The 14,730-nt window shown below is 41.2% G+C and overlaps 1 protein-coding gene across 2 annotated transcripts in view; it reads right to left on the reverse strand.

Moving 5' to 3' along the window:
- Nucleotides 1-624: 624 nt before the first annotated feature.
- LOC311515456 (enoyl-CoA hydratase EchA19-like) overlaps nt 625-14,730 on the reverse strand; it is a 33,007-nt gene continuing 18,901 nt past the window's right edge. For both annotated transcript variants that reach the window (XM_084618528.1, XM_084618529.1), the window contains 2 exons: nt 10,632-10,781; nt 625-1,189 (listed from right to left, as the gene is read on the reverse strand). In XM_084618528.1, the coding sequence (XP_084474654.1) occupies nt 969-1,189; nt 10,632-10,781 (371 nt within the window). In that variant the 3' untranslated portion in view covers nt 625-968. The remainder of the gene's footprint in view (nt 1,190-10,631; nt 10,782-14,730) is intronic.

Below are 14,730 nucleotides of genomic sequence, written 5' to 3' on the forward strand. Positions count from 1 at the left end.
ACACACACCATCCAAAACTCTGTGGTAACATTTGCTTTCACTCAAACTTTCCTTTCACTGTCATATCTTCAAAAATGTTGTAGACTCAAGCTTCAGAGTATCTTTCAGGTCATCATATTTTCCTACTCCTGGAGGACATCTGGTGGTGAAATGAAAAGCTCATGCATAACTGTTTCTGAAAGACATCCATACTGGAAAGTTAGCAATAAAATGGTTTAATTTTTTTTAACTTCTTTTAAATTCTTGCCCATAAGCCAAGATCCTGGCTGTATGAGAACTGAGCAGGTGCAGGTTCTCTTTGTCACTAATATACTGTAAATAGTTCCATGAACAGATCTGCTACCAGAGGAACTGTGTTTCAAGATATGGAGTTTTGAAAATAAGAATTAACTACAGTAGTTAATTTCTTCTGGCAGCTGTAGTGTTTAGGTTGTAAGTAAATAAAGCTGTGCTACCTAGTCCTAGCCTAAAAAATAAATAGCTGGTTTTTGGTTGTCTTCATTTGGCAAATCAATCAGCTTCGTTTATATAAATTATGTTACTGCCATGCATTTTTAGTAGTTTTATACACAGGTTATGGGAAGCAATTCCTTTTTCTTTTAATAAAGACTAATGACTAAAATATTCAAATAAAAAAATGTAAAAGAATTAGCTTTATTTCAGGATTTCAGAACAAAGGTACAATAAAAATTGAAATTTTTCATCATGACAATGATTTTTAGGTATAAGATATATTAACACAGGGTATCCTCTCATCTCCATTCACAAGGATTTATGTACATAACCCTTGCTAACACAATTATGTATGCAACTTCCCATACATCAAGATTATGTACCCTAGAGTAAATTATAAATTTTGAATTTATATAATAATTTTTTCAGGAATTCCATTATTTTTGTAAATTTAGTAGACTTCTACAATTTTAATTATTAGAAAACCTTTTCTACAGGCAGAAAATATTTGACTTTTAAAACTTTCCTCCACGTCCCACCCCTAAGCTGAACTTTTTAGCACCAGGGAGAGACTCTTTTGAAATCACTTGCACACCGGCATCAAACTCAAACTGCAGGGCTTCTGTGAATGAGGTGGCATCAAAGACGCTGTAATAAGCAGAACTTCGGTCTCCTCGCATGCATTGTTGAGGAAAGGCAGAGATTTGGTTAGCAAGCTCAACGGCACTCTGAAGGGCTACAAATAGAAACATAAAAGAATATTTTAATAGTACTTAAAAAAAATCATACACAAATTGCAGATATAAGAAATAACAGGTATGTGATATGGGCTGTTTATAACATGCTGCATTTGAAAACAGGATATTAAAACGGCAAAATATGAGCAGTAAATTTAATATTGGCTTGCAAGGTCTACTTATGAACTGGGGAAGAGTGGTTTAGCGCAAACTTAGTTCAAAGATGGAAGCAGACTAAAACCAATATTTGCTATGTATGCCCAAATTTTTTCCTCTCATTTGATGAATGCTGTTTCTTTAGTGCAAGTATTCTAGTAGAGACATTTAAAAAATAGTAACATCTTATTATTCACATACACACACACCCCCGGGACACAGACCCACTACTTTCTTTACCTAGAAATATTTTCTAAAAATATGTAATACAAATTTATCAGATCCAAATCTTTGTGAGAGAAATGGTTGTATATAAATACCTAATTCAATAACAACATTACTACACCACTATCCTTATAAAAACAAACATCTGAAAGTGAAGAAATTCATAGTTAAGGTTCCTCGAACAATCACAACTCTGTTCCAATCTTCATGTTTACCATCTTCACCTAACAGGAATATACTTATATCCTAATGATTACTGTTTAAATTTATTAGTCAGGAATTCAAATATTTTAAAGCCACAGCTTTATCCTAGAATCTAGTCAATTTAAAGAGTTAAAAGTAGTTTGATACTACATTTGCCCCGACCCCTTCAGCCAATACTTGTGGGTTTACAATAACATTTTCTTATTTCAAAAATGTTTTTCTCTCCCTTGTTTGTGTATGCAAGATGCAAGGTAACAGGAGAAATTAAGTAACTGACTATATATGGGAAAACACCTGAAACTCACTACATAGTGCTGTGAAATGTCCTTAGTAAACAAATTTGAAAAGTGACTTAGACTCTCTCAGTTAAAGTAATCTAGAGGTGTTACTTGTAAGGATGAAACATTTAAGACAACATGGCATTTTTAAGGCAATGGTGTCCTTTTAACATGTCTGTAGCTGTCTAGTAGAGGCTGTGACGTATATGGGTTACATGAATATGGAAGGTACAGTAGGGTTTCCAGTTTAATTAGAGAACGTTGATAGGTCTCTTACTCATAATGGATTAGCAGAGAGGAGACTATGCTATTTCTGGACTATGAATAAGATGTCAGATGCTGAGGGAGAGGGCTGAATTTCTCACAAGCTCTCTGCTGCTTAAGTGAGTGTAATTTCAATGAATTTTTACCCAATCTCAACAGCCGGCCTGCTGAACAGAAGAAAATAAATTATCATGTTTTAGCTCATAATAGGAGGGTGAACTAGAAGATTGCCTGTGGGCCCTGTTTAGTTGGTGGTTTGTAGCCCCTATTGAGCATATATAGGGAGATATGGTAGATGGATATAAAAGGCCTTCAGGCTATAGGTTGAACCTGGGAAGAGATATGGGGCACACGCTTAAACTACTAATTTTCCTCACTTTAAAATGTTTGCTATAACTTGTGTTCTGAGTATTTGATTTCATGAACACTTATTTAAAGCCTTAACTCCAGTTTAAGTTTTTATTTGTGAATTAACTTCATTTTTAATAGAAGCCAGAAGGCAACAGAAAGCTCTTCTGTAAGGTCAGTAGAGCTTTAAACCCCATCAAATGCAACAATGGATAGTGTAACTGAAAAGCTCTGTTTCAAATGTTCCATCCATAACAGCTATCATTTCTGCCAGATATTGCACTCTTGGAGCTTATAAAACTATCTGAAACTAGTAAAGAAACACAAAAGATGGGGGGAGGAGAGGACTTTGCATGCTTTTAAATATTGTTGGCAAACTGCAGCATATTCTGGGTTTGTCAAGCAAGAGGTAACTTCAGCAGGTTTAGGGGAATGTTTCATGGCGCACAGTCCCTCCAGATCACCACTCCTTTTAATAGATCCCAACTCCCACTTTAAATGTTGATATCTGCTGGGTAAGAAGGTGAGTAGCGGTCAGGATAGTCTACAGCCAATATTTTTCCCCTCCTCCAGTGTCTCCAGGAGGCATAAGCTTGCCTCCTTGGCTATGACAGGGATAGGAAAGGGACGCTCACCTATACGTGAGCTGTAGCTCACGAAAGCTTATGCTCTAATAAATTGGTTAGTCTCTAAGGTGCCACAAGTACTCCTTTTCTTTTTGCGAATACAGACTAACAGCTGTTACTCTGAAACCTGGAAGAAGGGTGAAAGTTTTGTTGGGGGTAGAGTCCTGCTCCAAGGATCACATTTACCCTTTGCTCGGAGACGGTCATAGGAGCTGCTCCATGTCTGGGACTCAGAGACTTGGGATCGGAATCCTCAGGGGCCTACTGTAACTTGAGAGAGTAAGGAGCGCTTCAGAGTGCCCCATGATTCTAACGGCAGTCTCAGCATTGGGTTGTCTTTTTTGTTTTGTGTTTAATGCAGAGAGGATAAATGATGGTGTGGTGCAGCATAAAGGTTTTATCAGCATGAGTTTGGGATCACAGTGTTTTCTCAAATACCTTGTGAGCTATCCAGGTCACTCCAAATGATTGCTAATAGCTACATCTCTTACAGTTTATTCATAGTCCAGAAACAGTAGAGTCCCCTCTCTGCCATTCCATTATGAGTAAGAGATTTATCAACATTCTCTTATGAATTACTCATAGCTACATCTCTATCCTACATCTACACACACTACAGAAAATCAACTATAACGTATTTTAGCGTTCTCTCTCTTTATTTGATCCCTCTATGACAACTGGTAGAGATAGACATCCAGCACACCAGGGCTGGGGAGAATGCAAGACTATCTTTACTGCCCTTTTTACAGACCCACACCTCCTTGCTCTCCGCCCCTATGTTCACAACACACACAAACATTTTTACAGGAACTACTAGTGAGGAATTGTGGGCCTTGAACCTGAGCCTGTGGGTCACCAGACAGAACTCAGGCCATGGTGGCTACCTGGCAGCTCACCCAAACCCCTAAAGAAGGGGTTTCTGGAACTTTAGCTCACAATGGGCTGTGCTCACAAAGCTCCTGACTGGGCGAGACACCAAGCCCCACCGATTGGCTGGGTTGCACTACTTAAGCTAGACAGAATCATGGGAAGTTGTGCGAGCAACTAGGTGAATCCCTGGCTGCCTGCTACTACAGACCCTGCCTAGTTGTCTGACTCCCGAGCCATGACTCCCAGCCTGTTCCTGGTGCCTGACCTCCTCATCCTAGACCCCTGTCTGCTCCCAGTTCCTGTTTTCCTGCCTTGCTTCAGGTCTCTACTCCTACATCCACCCAGACACGGACCCTGACTTCAACCCCTGGCTTGACTCCTGACTCTGTCTTTGGCTCTGACCCTCAGCTTGGACCCTGACTCTGAGCCCAGCTCTGACCCTGGATCCATTTCCAGGCATCTGACTAATCATTAGGCTTGACTGTCCACACCCCAGACCCTCCACTACTTTCATTATTGTGAAGCCAGATGCCTTAGTTACCAGTCTGATGGCACAAGTCTCAGAAGGGCCCTAAAAACCTCTAAAATGCACCTAAATAGCTTTTCTGTTAACATTTTAGGTATATGGTTAAGGTCTGATATCTTGCAACCTCCCAAGCCTACAAGCAAGTGCTGGGTCCCATTGGAAGCTTGGATTCTCCCCTTTCCAATGGCGTAAAGTTATGCAGGGCTTCAAGATATCAAGATACCTTAAGCCTGTCACTGGAGCAAGATTGAGTACTGCCTGTCCTGGATCAATAGCAGGTAATTTTTAAAGGGGAAGTTCCATATTTGGGAGAAAGGGGGAAATATGTTTATGGCAGGTTTATTTATTCTTTAAATTGAACAACTTCACAGGTGCCAGAGATCTGGAATGTCCGGATGAGTCTACATGAGATGGACTAGAGGGCAGAGAGCATGAGCTGGTCAAAAGTGCATGATCAAGTATACAACCAGGTAATGAATATTATTGGTTCTGCAATCAATCATATGTACATCACCACTACACATGTGGCATTTTAGGCTATTTACAGTAGGACAGAATTGCCCCAAGCATACTTTGAGCACACACTGATTTGTAGGACTCTGAATTGACCTCCCGTATTGTCTCTGAATGCTGTTTCTTTTAAATGGATGAAGGTGTGAGACCCAACATTAACAAACTAGATTGCAATACAATAGAAATATGGCCTCCCCCCACTTTCCAAAAAACAACAAAAAAAGTTAAGTCGTAGGCACACATAAAACTAGCTAACAATGTTAGGGTAATGAATGGTTGTGCTACTGAAATAAAGTAACTTTCTAAGTATGTGAAGAAATTTAACACAGTATATTTTAAATACTGACTAAGTATTACTAGGAAAATTCACATGAAATATAAAATGGAAACCTTTTTCAATGCTGAAAAGAATAAATAAGCAAAAAATTAAGGAGCGAAAATGGCTGCTAGAATTGCTAACAAATATTGCAAGATGAGACTGGAAAATCTTTTTGATATAGAAGAGGCAAGAGGGGTGCCAGAGTGTTACTAAGGGCTTGTCTACACTTACATTTTATAGCACTCTAACTTTCTAGATCAGGGGTGTGAAAAATCACCCCCCTGAGCACAGCAAGTTTGTGCGCTTTAAAGCGCTAGTGTGGCCAGGCTCCGAGCGCTGGGAGCCACGCTCCCAGTGTTCAGAGCTATTCTCCTCATGGAGGTGGATTACCAGGAGCGCTGGGAGACCTCTCTCCCAGCGCTTATGCATGACCACACTCACACTTCAAAGCGCTGCTGCAGGAGCTTTGAAGTTTCCAGTGTAAACGTAGCCTTAGAAATACTCTGATATGCTCTATCACGCCAATGCACCTTCAGCGAGCAACAAAACCATAAACCTATTCAAAGACATTTTATCATAGTATTGTGATAGACCGAAACAGCACTAAGCCATACAGGTTGGTTCCTACATTTTCCCTCTCTGCCTTTAGCCCAAGGGCATAGCCAACTTCCCAGTGACCTTCCGCTAGCATATCAGTCTTCTGGGGCCCCAGGCAGACATTAGAGCAGGCTGCTTTATTCTGTTGCAGGGAAGCAGATCAGGGAAGAATTGCTCTAAGATAGAGGGAGTGTAAAGACAGTTTGTGTACCTCTTCTTCAGCTCAGCCAAGCACATCTCAGTTGTAGCTGAGGATCAGGCCCAACGTCTTTCACGACACTAGAAAGACCTACCACCAGGTTTTCTTTGCTTTACATCTAGCTCTGTAATCAACAGGTTAATGCTAACTGCCAGGGTAAAACACACTTTATAGAATTCTCATTTGCTTACAACAACACATTCAATAAATAAAACTTGGTTTCTTTCGCATTCACTTCTGAGTTACATCATCCAGCGCCAACCAAAACACTCATGTTTGAAAAAGGAATCAGGATATCAGAACGCACACAGTGCGACAGCAAGTCTATGGAGACGTTAGTCACTTTTTGGACTTGAAAAACAGCGGCCGCTTCGGGAGGTTTGAATAACCTCCTGTGTTATTACTGATCTCCTCTCCCTCCTTTCACACTCCATGATCAAAATAACCTACTTTTCTCTCTCTTTCTCACACACACACTCTTGAACATTTGTACCTTTTTGTCCTAGCTAAAAGGAAATTAGCCATGAGTCAATTAAACACTCTCAGACTCACAAGCTAAAAAAAAAAAAAAAGCCATTTCCAAAGCCCATTTAGATTTAAAAGTACATGTTGTAATCTTTTTGCTAACTAGTCAAGAGAACAGGCTACGGTAAGCAGCAGTCATATCAGTTTAAGTTGAAGAAAAGCAGCTGCTACTGTGCATTAAACCAATTTCCAGGCCAATTCAAAATGAGGTAACTCAGTAGAGCGTCTTCCTTTTTCCTTCTACAGGAAATGTTAGAGACTGCCTGAAAAGGTTTTCTACATTTACCTTACGGAGGTAGTTCCCTATAACGGACACAGGTTAACAGTAGAAATGTTTTGTTTTTATTACAGGATACACCCCTGTTATTGGAAGGAAACCTCTTAAAATCTATTTCCATGTTTTCAACTCCCTTTAAATTAACAAAAGAAACCAGGTTATACTTACTAAATTGAGCAAAATTGATAAATAGCAGCAGATGTCAGTTATGGAGAGCTTAAAGTTTTTAGAACAATAAAAGGCACACTTGTAACACAGGGCTCGTTTTCACTGCACTGTTAGCTAGAGTTATAACTTGAGTGTTACCCAACAGACTCCACTGAGCCCCAAAAGTCTCTAGCTCAAGTTAAATGGTACTTTAAACATGAGCTAGCTGGCCCATCAATGCAGCGGGATGAAGCCCAGATTCTGCTGCCATTCGAGCCAGTAGCACAGTGGGTATGCAGTCAATTTGTGCTGCTGATACAAGCACTGTCCAGCTCAAGAGTCATTTTGCAGCGCGAATGCTCTTTCTCCACTAGGCTAACATGACGCGAGAGGTGTTAACTCCACTGTAGATACCTCAAGCTAAGCCTGCAGCGTAGACAAGTCCACAAACTTGCTACGTGACTCTGAAAGGGTCCTGGCCTCCACAGACCTTTCCACGTAAGCAGTATGGGTGGAGCCAGGCAGCTAAGTGGCTATGGTCTCACTAGCTCTCAATATCAAAGGAGAGAGGACAGCACTTCCCAGGGTTGGAAATGGTAGGCATTCTGAAAGTGTTAAATATGAAAATAGGAAAGAGTTACATACATTTAAAACAAACAAACAAACAAACAAACAGAAAATAGGACTAGTTTAAAAACAGAGGCCCAGTTCCTCCAGGGTATAGGAATACTTTAGTTCAACTCCCCCAGTGCAAAACTGCCTTAAAGCAAGTTTACTGGATCACATGCGGCTACTCCCAGCTCAAGGGATCCCTAAGGGTTGGGGAACTACCATAGTAGCACCTACGCCACTCTCTCCTTGTGGATGTATGGTGAAAGTGGGTGTAGCTGGAGTGTCCTTGCATCCCAACGATTCCTGGCTGATGTAATGGCCCCTTTGGGCTAATGCCTAATAGCATAAGATACAAATTAGAGTGGTCTTTGGGCTGCTCTAGCTTGTGCCTGGCACTCCCACTGGCAAAAAGCTGCCCCAAGATCAAGCAACTGCAAGGTTGCTTAAAGCCACTTGCACACACACTTTCCTGAACTGCACTAAGTGTTCTTTGGCCAGACACCAGGGTACGGCCCTAACAAAGAAACTAACCAAGGGTTATAATATAAAACAAAAAGTCAGACAAACCTACAAAAACCCAGTAAACTGTTAGAAACAAGTAAACAAAAATGCAAATTGGCATGAGTTAAAAAACAAAGGCAAATAAGTAAAGACTAAAAAAATAAAACCTACAAGGATTAACAAAAGAGAACGCTAGAACTAGAAGAGGAAGTCTTGGGTTGCATGCCTCCTCCCACCACCCTTTTCTGTATATATGTATTTTGTCTATTAAGATTTCAGACCTGCAAGGTGCTGAGTGAACTCAAAATCTGGTGAGCCCTTAAAGCCTGATCCAGCATATACTTACTATTAGGTATAGTGCTTATTTCCATGAGTGGCCTGGCTGATTTCCATAAGCATTATACTTAGTAGTAAGCATTTGCAGGATCAAATCCTTAGACAGTAAACATCTGAATATTACATAATATTTACTCAATGCAACTAAGCTCATCTTTACTGGCGAGACAAGTATAAAATGATACTACAATATGAGAAATATTTGAGGATAATGAATTAAAGGCGTGGAGGGAATAAAGGCAAGATCCTGAAAACCCTTGATCACTCACACAGCTACTCCTATTTAAATAAGTGGGATCAGCTGCCCAAGGAAAGACTACTCATGTGAATAAGTGCTTGCAGATTTGGGCCCTGAGTGAGCTGCTGTTTGAGTTCTTTAGATTCTAGCTTGACGGAGTCGGAAAGCATTGCTTCTCTTGGGCCAGAGCTGTGATTCATGTTGGCATGGATCAAAAACACCACAGTTGACTGCAAAGGTTCCCAGGGTTTTTGGCCAGCTTTTTATGACTGCACAGCAGCACCTTTCTTTTGAGTGGAAACATAACATTTAACTTGTAAAGGAAATCTCTTTCTAAACTAGATTCTTGCCTCAAGTAATTTTAGTTCTTCACAATATCTTTGTCTCTAGGCTTTGGAGAGATGGAGTAGGCACCTAATTAGCTAGAAAGGAAATAAAAAAATCTTCAAGGAACTGTACAATGGCAGGACAAGACTGATTCACAAGCAGAGAAACTGGAACATATGCTTTTTTTAAGTGTAAAAGCAAGTGCTACGTCTGACTTCCATTAGAAAAACTTCTATTCATTTCCCTTGCCCAAAATATAAGGAAACCCATTTCATTTTTTTAAACCATACAGCAACATTTGGAAAGTTTTGTTTCCCTCCATTTAAAACAAAATAAATTACTAAAATATGATGGCAGCCCATCAGCTAACATTCTAGTTTCAGCTATGTGATGTTACAAAACATTTACAATAAAGGGAATGTATAATTGGATGATGTATTATTGTTAGCAGCCTGCTTTAAGATCTACTTTAAACACGAATAATAACTTAATAGCAGTGTAGCAGTAAAAGCAAATGTGACAGATGTTGGATGTCCTCTCTGCAGTGTGTCAATCCTGCGCCAGATGTATATTTTAGATTATTAATTGTATCACGATAGCACCACAAGACCCCTGTTTAGGAAGCAGAGTAGGGCCCCATTGTTCTAGGCACTGTGCAAATATATATTAAAACATGGTCCATGACATAGGGACCTTTTACTTTTAATCAAAACCAATCAGGGGCGTGTGCAGGACTTTAAATTTGACTGCTTTTGGAGGGGTACATTAAACACATACAAGTGAAAGGGTCATGTCTCTCACACACACACACACTTCTCAGGACGCCTCTGGCAGGGACGCCCAGTAGCGCAGAGGCAACAGCACTCTCTGTGTCCCTGCAGCCTTGGGAGGGAGGAAGCAGCAGGACCGCTGGCTGAGCTCCTCCTCCTCCTCCCACCCCTACAGCTGCTGCTTCTCCTTCCCTGCTGCTGGAGTCCCAGCACTGCAGCCTGGTTTGCAGACCACCTAGTGAAGTGGTTCAGCAGATGGAGGCAGAGGCAACACCTGGGACTCCAGCAGCAAGGAAGAAGCGGCAGCAGCTGTAGGGGTTAGGGGAGGAGGAGCTCAGCCGGCAGCCAGCTGCCCACTGCTTCCTCCGTCCCCGGCTGCAGGGACACATGGAGAATTTGGGGTGGGGGGCCATGCCCCTGCTTGCCCACTCTTGTGCCCGCCCCTGTAACCAATTCTGTTTATTACAAAAATCATGATTACTTTTGTGTTAACTAGTCTTCACAAAGACAAACGTACAGATAATAACACTATCAAAAGATTCACATTTAGAACCATTTCCTACATTGTTCATTAAGCACTAACCTTGGCCATTGGGGACTATTCGATTGGCTAGCCCAAACTCATATGCTTCTTGTGCACCAACAGGACGACCAGTTAGAATGAGATCTAAGGCTCGTGAGAGACCAATCAGTCGAGGTAGCCGTACAGTGCCACCATCAATCAGTGGAACACCTGTGAAGACAAAAACCACAGGATTAAAAGAAAACCCAAATGTTTATATTTTAAAAACAATTTTTTGGCCTAATCCTGCATGACTTTACTCAAGTGAGTATTCTAGGCTGCTTCTTTCCGTTTAATTAATGTAACTAATGTAACACAAAAGACCCATTTCATTAGTAAAGGTTTGCAGGATTCTCCTTTTAATTTCACAACTGAAAGACAGTTATCTAAAACTGTAAGTGCAATTTGATCTACCCTGAAAAGTGACTCTAAAAACAGCACTCCTGGCTTCCGTGTTTTTTCCTTGACGATTTCTGTATCAAATGTGCTCACTTTACAAGTAAAAAGGTTTTTGTTTTGTTTTTTTTCTCTATATGTCAGCTCTGCAAACTGCCTGGTCTCTGAGAATCAAGCTAGCCTCTTTCCTACTCTAGCTTCATCACTAATAAATATGCTTTTATAGACCAAATTATGCCCTCGGTGGCACCTGTGTAAACCCGGTGCCTTTCGTGAGGTTGCACAGTTGTTACTGGATGGGCCTCTAATTTAAGTCCTGATTGGACCATAATTTAGTAAACAGTTCTCTAGATGCACAAGGAGTACAAAAATCCAGCTCACTCTCTTTTAGCTGTGTTGACTCTGCAGGGATCTCAGAAGTCAAGAGTAATATTTGTCACAGAACAAATGTGACTAAGGACAGGGAGCAGATTTACTTTTACAAGTCACTTTTCAGAGCAGACCTGCACTTAAAGAAGTGACTTAATGTTGTTTACATGTTTATCAGAAATGTGCTGATGTTGTCAGAAACAATTCCCCAAGAAGAAAAAGCGTGAGACCCATCATAGTAGTGCCGGCAATTTGCCACAGTAGCTTGTCCAAGGTCACACAGGAAGTCTGTGGCAGGGTTAAGAACTGAACGCAGGTTCTCCAAATCCCATACCGGTGCCCTAACCATAAGTCTATTCTTCCTCCATAACCGGGTGCTCTCCCCTAACAGGTTTAAGATATAACAGGATGTTGCCATATGAATTTATTTCTATGAAAGGTTTTTAAAAATATTCACATTTAGCTCAGACATCACCGCAATATTTCTTCATGGAGATGCTCTAAACTGGTTTAATGAAAATCAGTCATGATCTGAAATGAACGAAAAGGGAAATTTGTTCCCAGATCTTTACAGCCACCATGTGGATAAGTGGTCAGGATCAAAGGATAGATTATATGACAGCAGCAGCAGCACAAAAAGCCGATTTTAAGAGTGGCGTCTTCTCTGCAAAGACGCACCACCCACTCACTCAAAAAAAAAAAAAAAAGAAAGAAAAGCACCACATGAAGCACTGTGTTCAAGTATTTAAAAATGGGCCAAACTACAACAAGCATAATACTGCAGCAGATGCTTAAAGAAGCATGGTGCAAGCGTGTTGCATTCCCTAGACATTCTTAGCACTGCTTTTTCTCTCTCAGCAAGGGCCAACAAACTATTAGGGTAAACCATGCTATTACAAACGATAGTTTGCATGCCCCTTGTTCAACAACTTGCTTTACAAATAGGCCTGTCTGTGGAATATACCAGAATGTCAACAGTGAAATCTACAGCTACTTCAGACAAACTATCAGAGCTATGAAAATCCAGTTGCAGCACGTCCACTATCTGCAAGAATTTTAGCACAAGTTGTGCATGAGTCAACCAGAATTCAAGTAAGTGAGACCAGTAGAGTCACTGCAGCTGTTAAGGGCTGAAGTTTAGTATTCCCTCTCCCTGCCATACCCCTGCAAGTCAGAGGAACTTTCCAGAACAAATACTTTGCCATACTCCCCCTTCTTGATTGTAATAAGAAGTTATTACTTTGGAGATACGTCTACACAGCACACCCTTTCAGCTACCTGTAGAGTACCTACACTACATATCCCCCTAGTAGGGGTATAAATAGCAGCATAGACAGTGAGGCACTGCTAAGGTGAGTAAAGATGGGCCTGAACCCTGCAGGTATGTACCCTACGTTCAAGACTCTCTACATGCCCAAGCAGTGCTTCCCTCATCTACTCTGCCGTCTTTAGCAGTGCAGTGCCTTGCTGCTGGAGTCTTTCCCCAGAGCTTTTCCTCACTGCCTTCCCCTGGCTGAGCCTTTCATGTGTATCTACACTCTGCAGCATGGGTGCGGCTTGCTTTTCACTGCAGCATGTAGCTATACATACCCTATATGCTGCCGCAAGTGGTGTGCAGAGTAGACAAAGCCTGAGCATCTCAAAATATGGTTAAAAGACTTATAAAGTTTCCCATTAAATTCTTGAGATGGCAGGGACCTTTTTGGAAATAGGCTATTAGAGGCATCTCATAAGTCATCTGTACAACTCTAGATATAGATTGGTAGAGGCTGAAAGTTACCATCATCGTTGGCAGCCTCACTCCAGTTCCTGGCAAAAAGGTCTCCACATCACAAAAACAGCTACCATGTTTTGCAGTCTTTGCAGAGAGGCCAAGGATCTGAATGGCCACGGAAACTCAACTACCCCAACATCAAAAAGCCTGGAAATGAACAAGCAGGGATCCAGTCAGTTCCCTGCTGCCACAGGATCCTTCAGCACTCACTAGCACACCACTCTAGTAAGGCACTAATCCTGCAAACAATTAGGCTACATCTACAGTATAGCACTTACCGCGATTCAGCTACATTGTGGCTAAGATTCTCTAAGCCGATGGGCAAGAGCTCTCCCATCAGCCTAATAACTCCTGCCTCCAGGAGAGGCAGTAGCTATGTCAGTGGGAGAAGCTCTCCCGTCAACATAGTGCTGTCTACACCAGCGCTTAGGTCAGTGTAACTTACATCGCTTAGGGGTGTGAATAATCCACACCCCCGAGCAACGTAAGTTATACCAAAGTTCCCTGTAGTGTAGACAAGGTCTTACTTTTGCTTAACTTTATTACTATGGAGTAGTCTCACTGAAATCAACAGAACTGCTCTTGGTAGTAAAGTAAAGCACATGTAATTGTTTGCAGCTGCACAGTGTGCACGTCATTTGACTTTTTAACTTTGTAAACCCTTTTTAGGCATCTTCCCTGCCTCCCAGGCCTAGAAAAAAGTGCCTCTCCTCAACAAGGCCAACAAAACAAAATTTGGAAAAAAGATTTGATAAATTTATTAAATTTCCCAGGAAAACCTCTTCCCAAGACTGATGTGGTATGTGAAATTTCAGGGCAATTGATTTGTTTGTTTGTTATATAGGGCTTATAATGAGAAGCGAGCTTTCATTTTAGCTATGGAGGAGCTATCATTAGCCTTCATTCTAACTAGAAAAATATTTCATAGCTCTACTTCATACCTTTATTCCACACTCTTCTATCTAAATACATTGAAAAAAAACTTGCTTTATTAGGAGGAAAACAATAACATCTTAAATTTAACAACTGTTTTATCAGCAGGAACTACAGTAGATATTTATGGCTTTATTAAAATTTAAAATAATAACCATTCATAATGATTATTTACATAAATGAACACAACAACAGCCACACTGGGTCAGACCAGAGGTCCATCTAGCCCAGTATCCTGTCTTCTGACAGTGGCCAATGCCAGGTGCCCCAGAGGGAATGAACAGAACAGGTAATCATCAAGTGATCCATCTCCTGTTGTCCATTCCCAGCTTCTGGCAAACAGAGGCTAAGGACACCATCCCTACCCATCTTGGCTAATAGCCATGATGGACCTATCCTCCATGAATTTATCTAGTTCTTTTTTGAACCCTGTTATAGTCTTGGCCTTCACAACATCCTCTGACAAAGCGTTCCACAGGTTGACTGTGCATTGTGTGAAGAAATACACCTTTACCCCGATATAACATGACCTGAAATTACACGAATTCCGATATAACGCAGTAAAGCAGTGCTCGGGGGGGGGGGGGGGGGGGCTGTGTGCTCCGGCGGATTGGCGCGTCAGCGTGTCTAGCTCCGACACGCTGCTCT

The sequence above is a fragment of the Lepidochelys olivacea genome (genome assembly GCF_965140295.1).
Source record: "Lepidochelys olivacea isolate rLepOli2 genome assembly, chromosome: 2".
In the NCBI taxonomy this organism is placed as follows: Eukaryota; Metazoa; Chordata; order Testudines; family Cheloniidae; genus Lepidochelys; species Lepidochelys olivacea.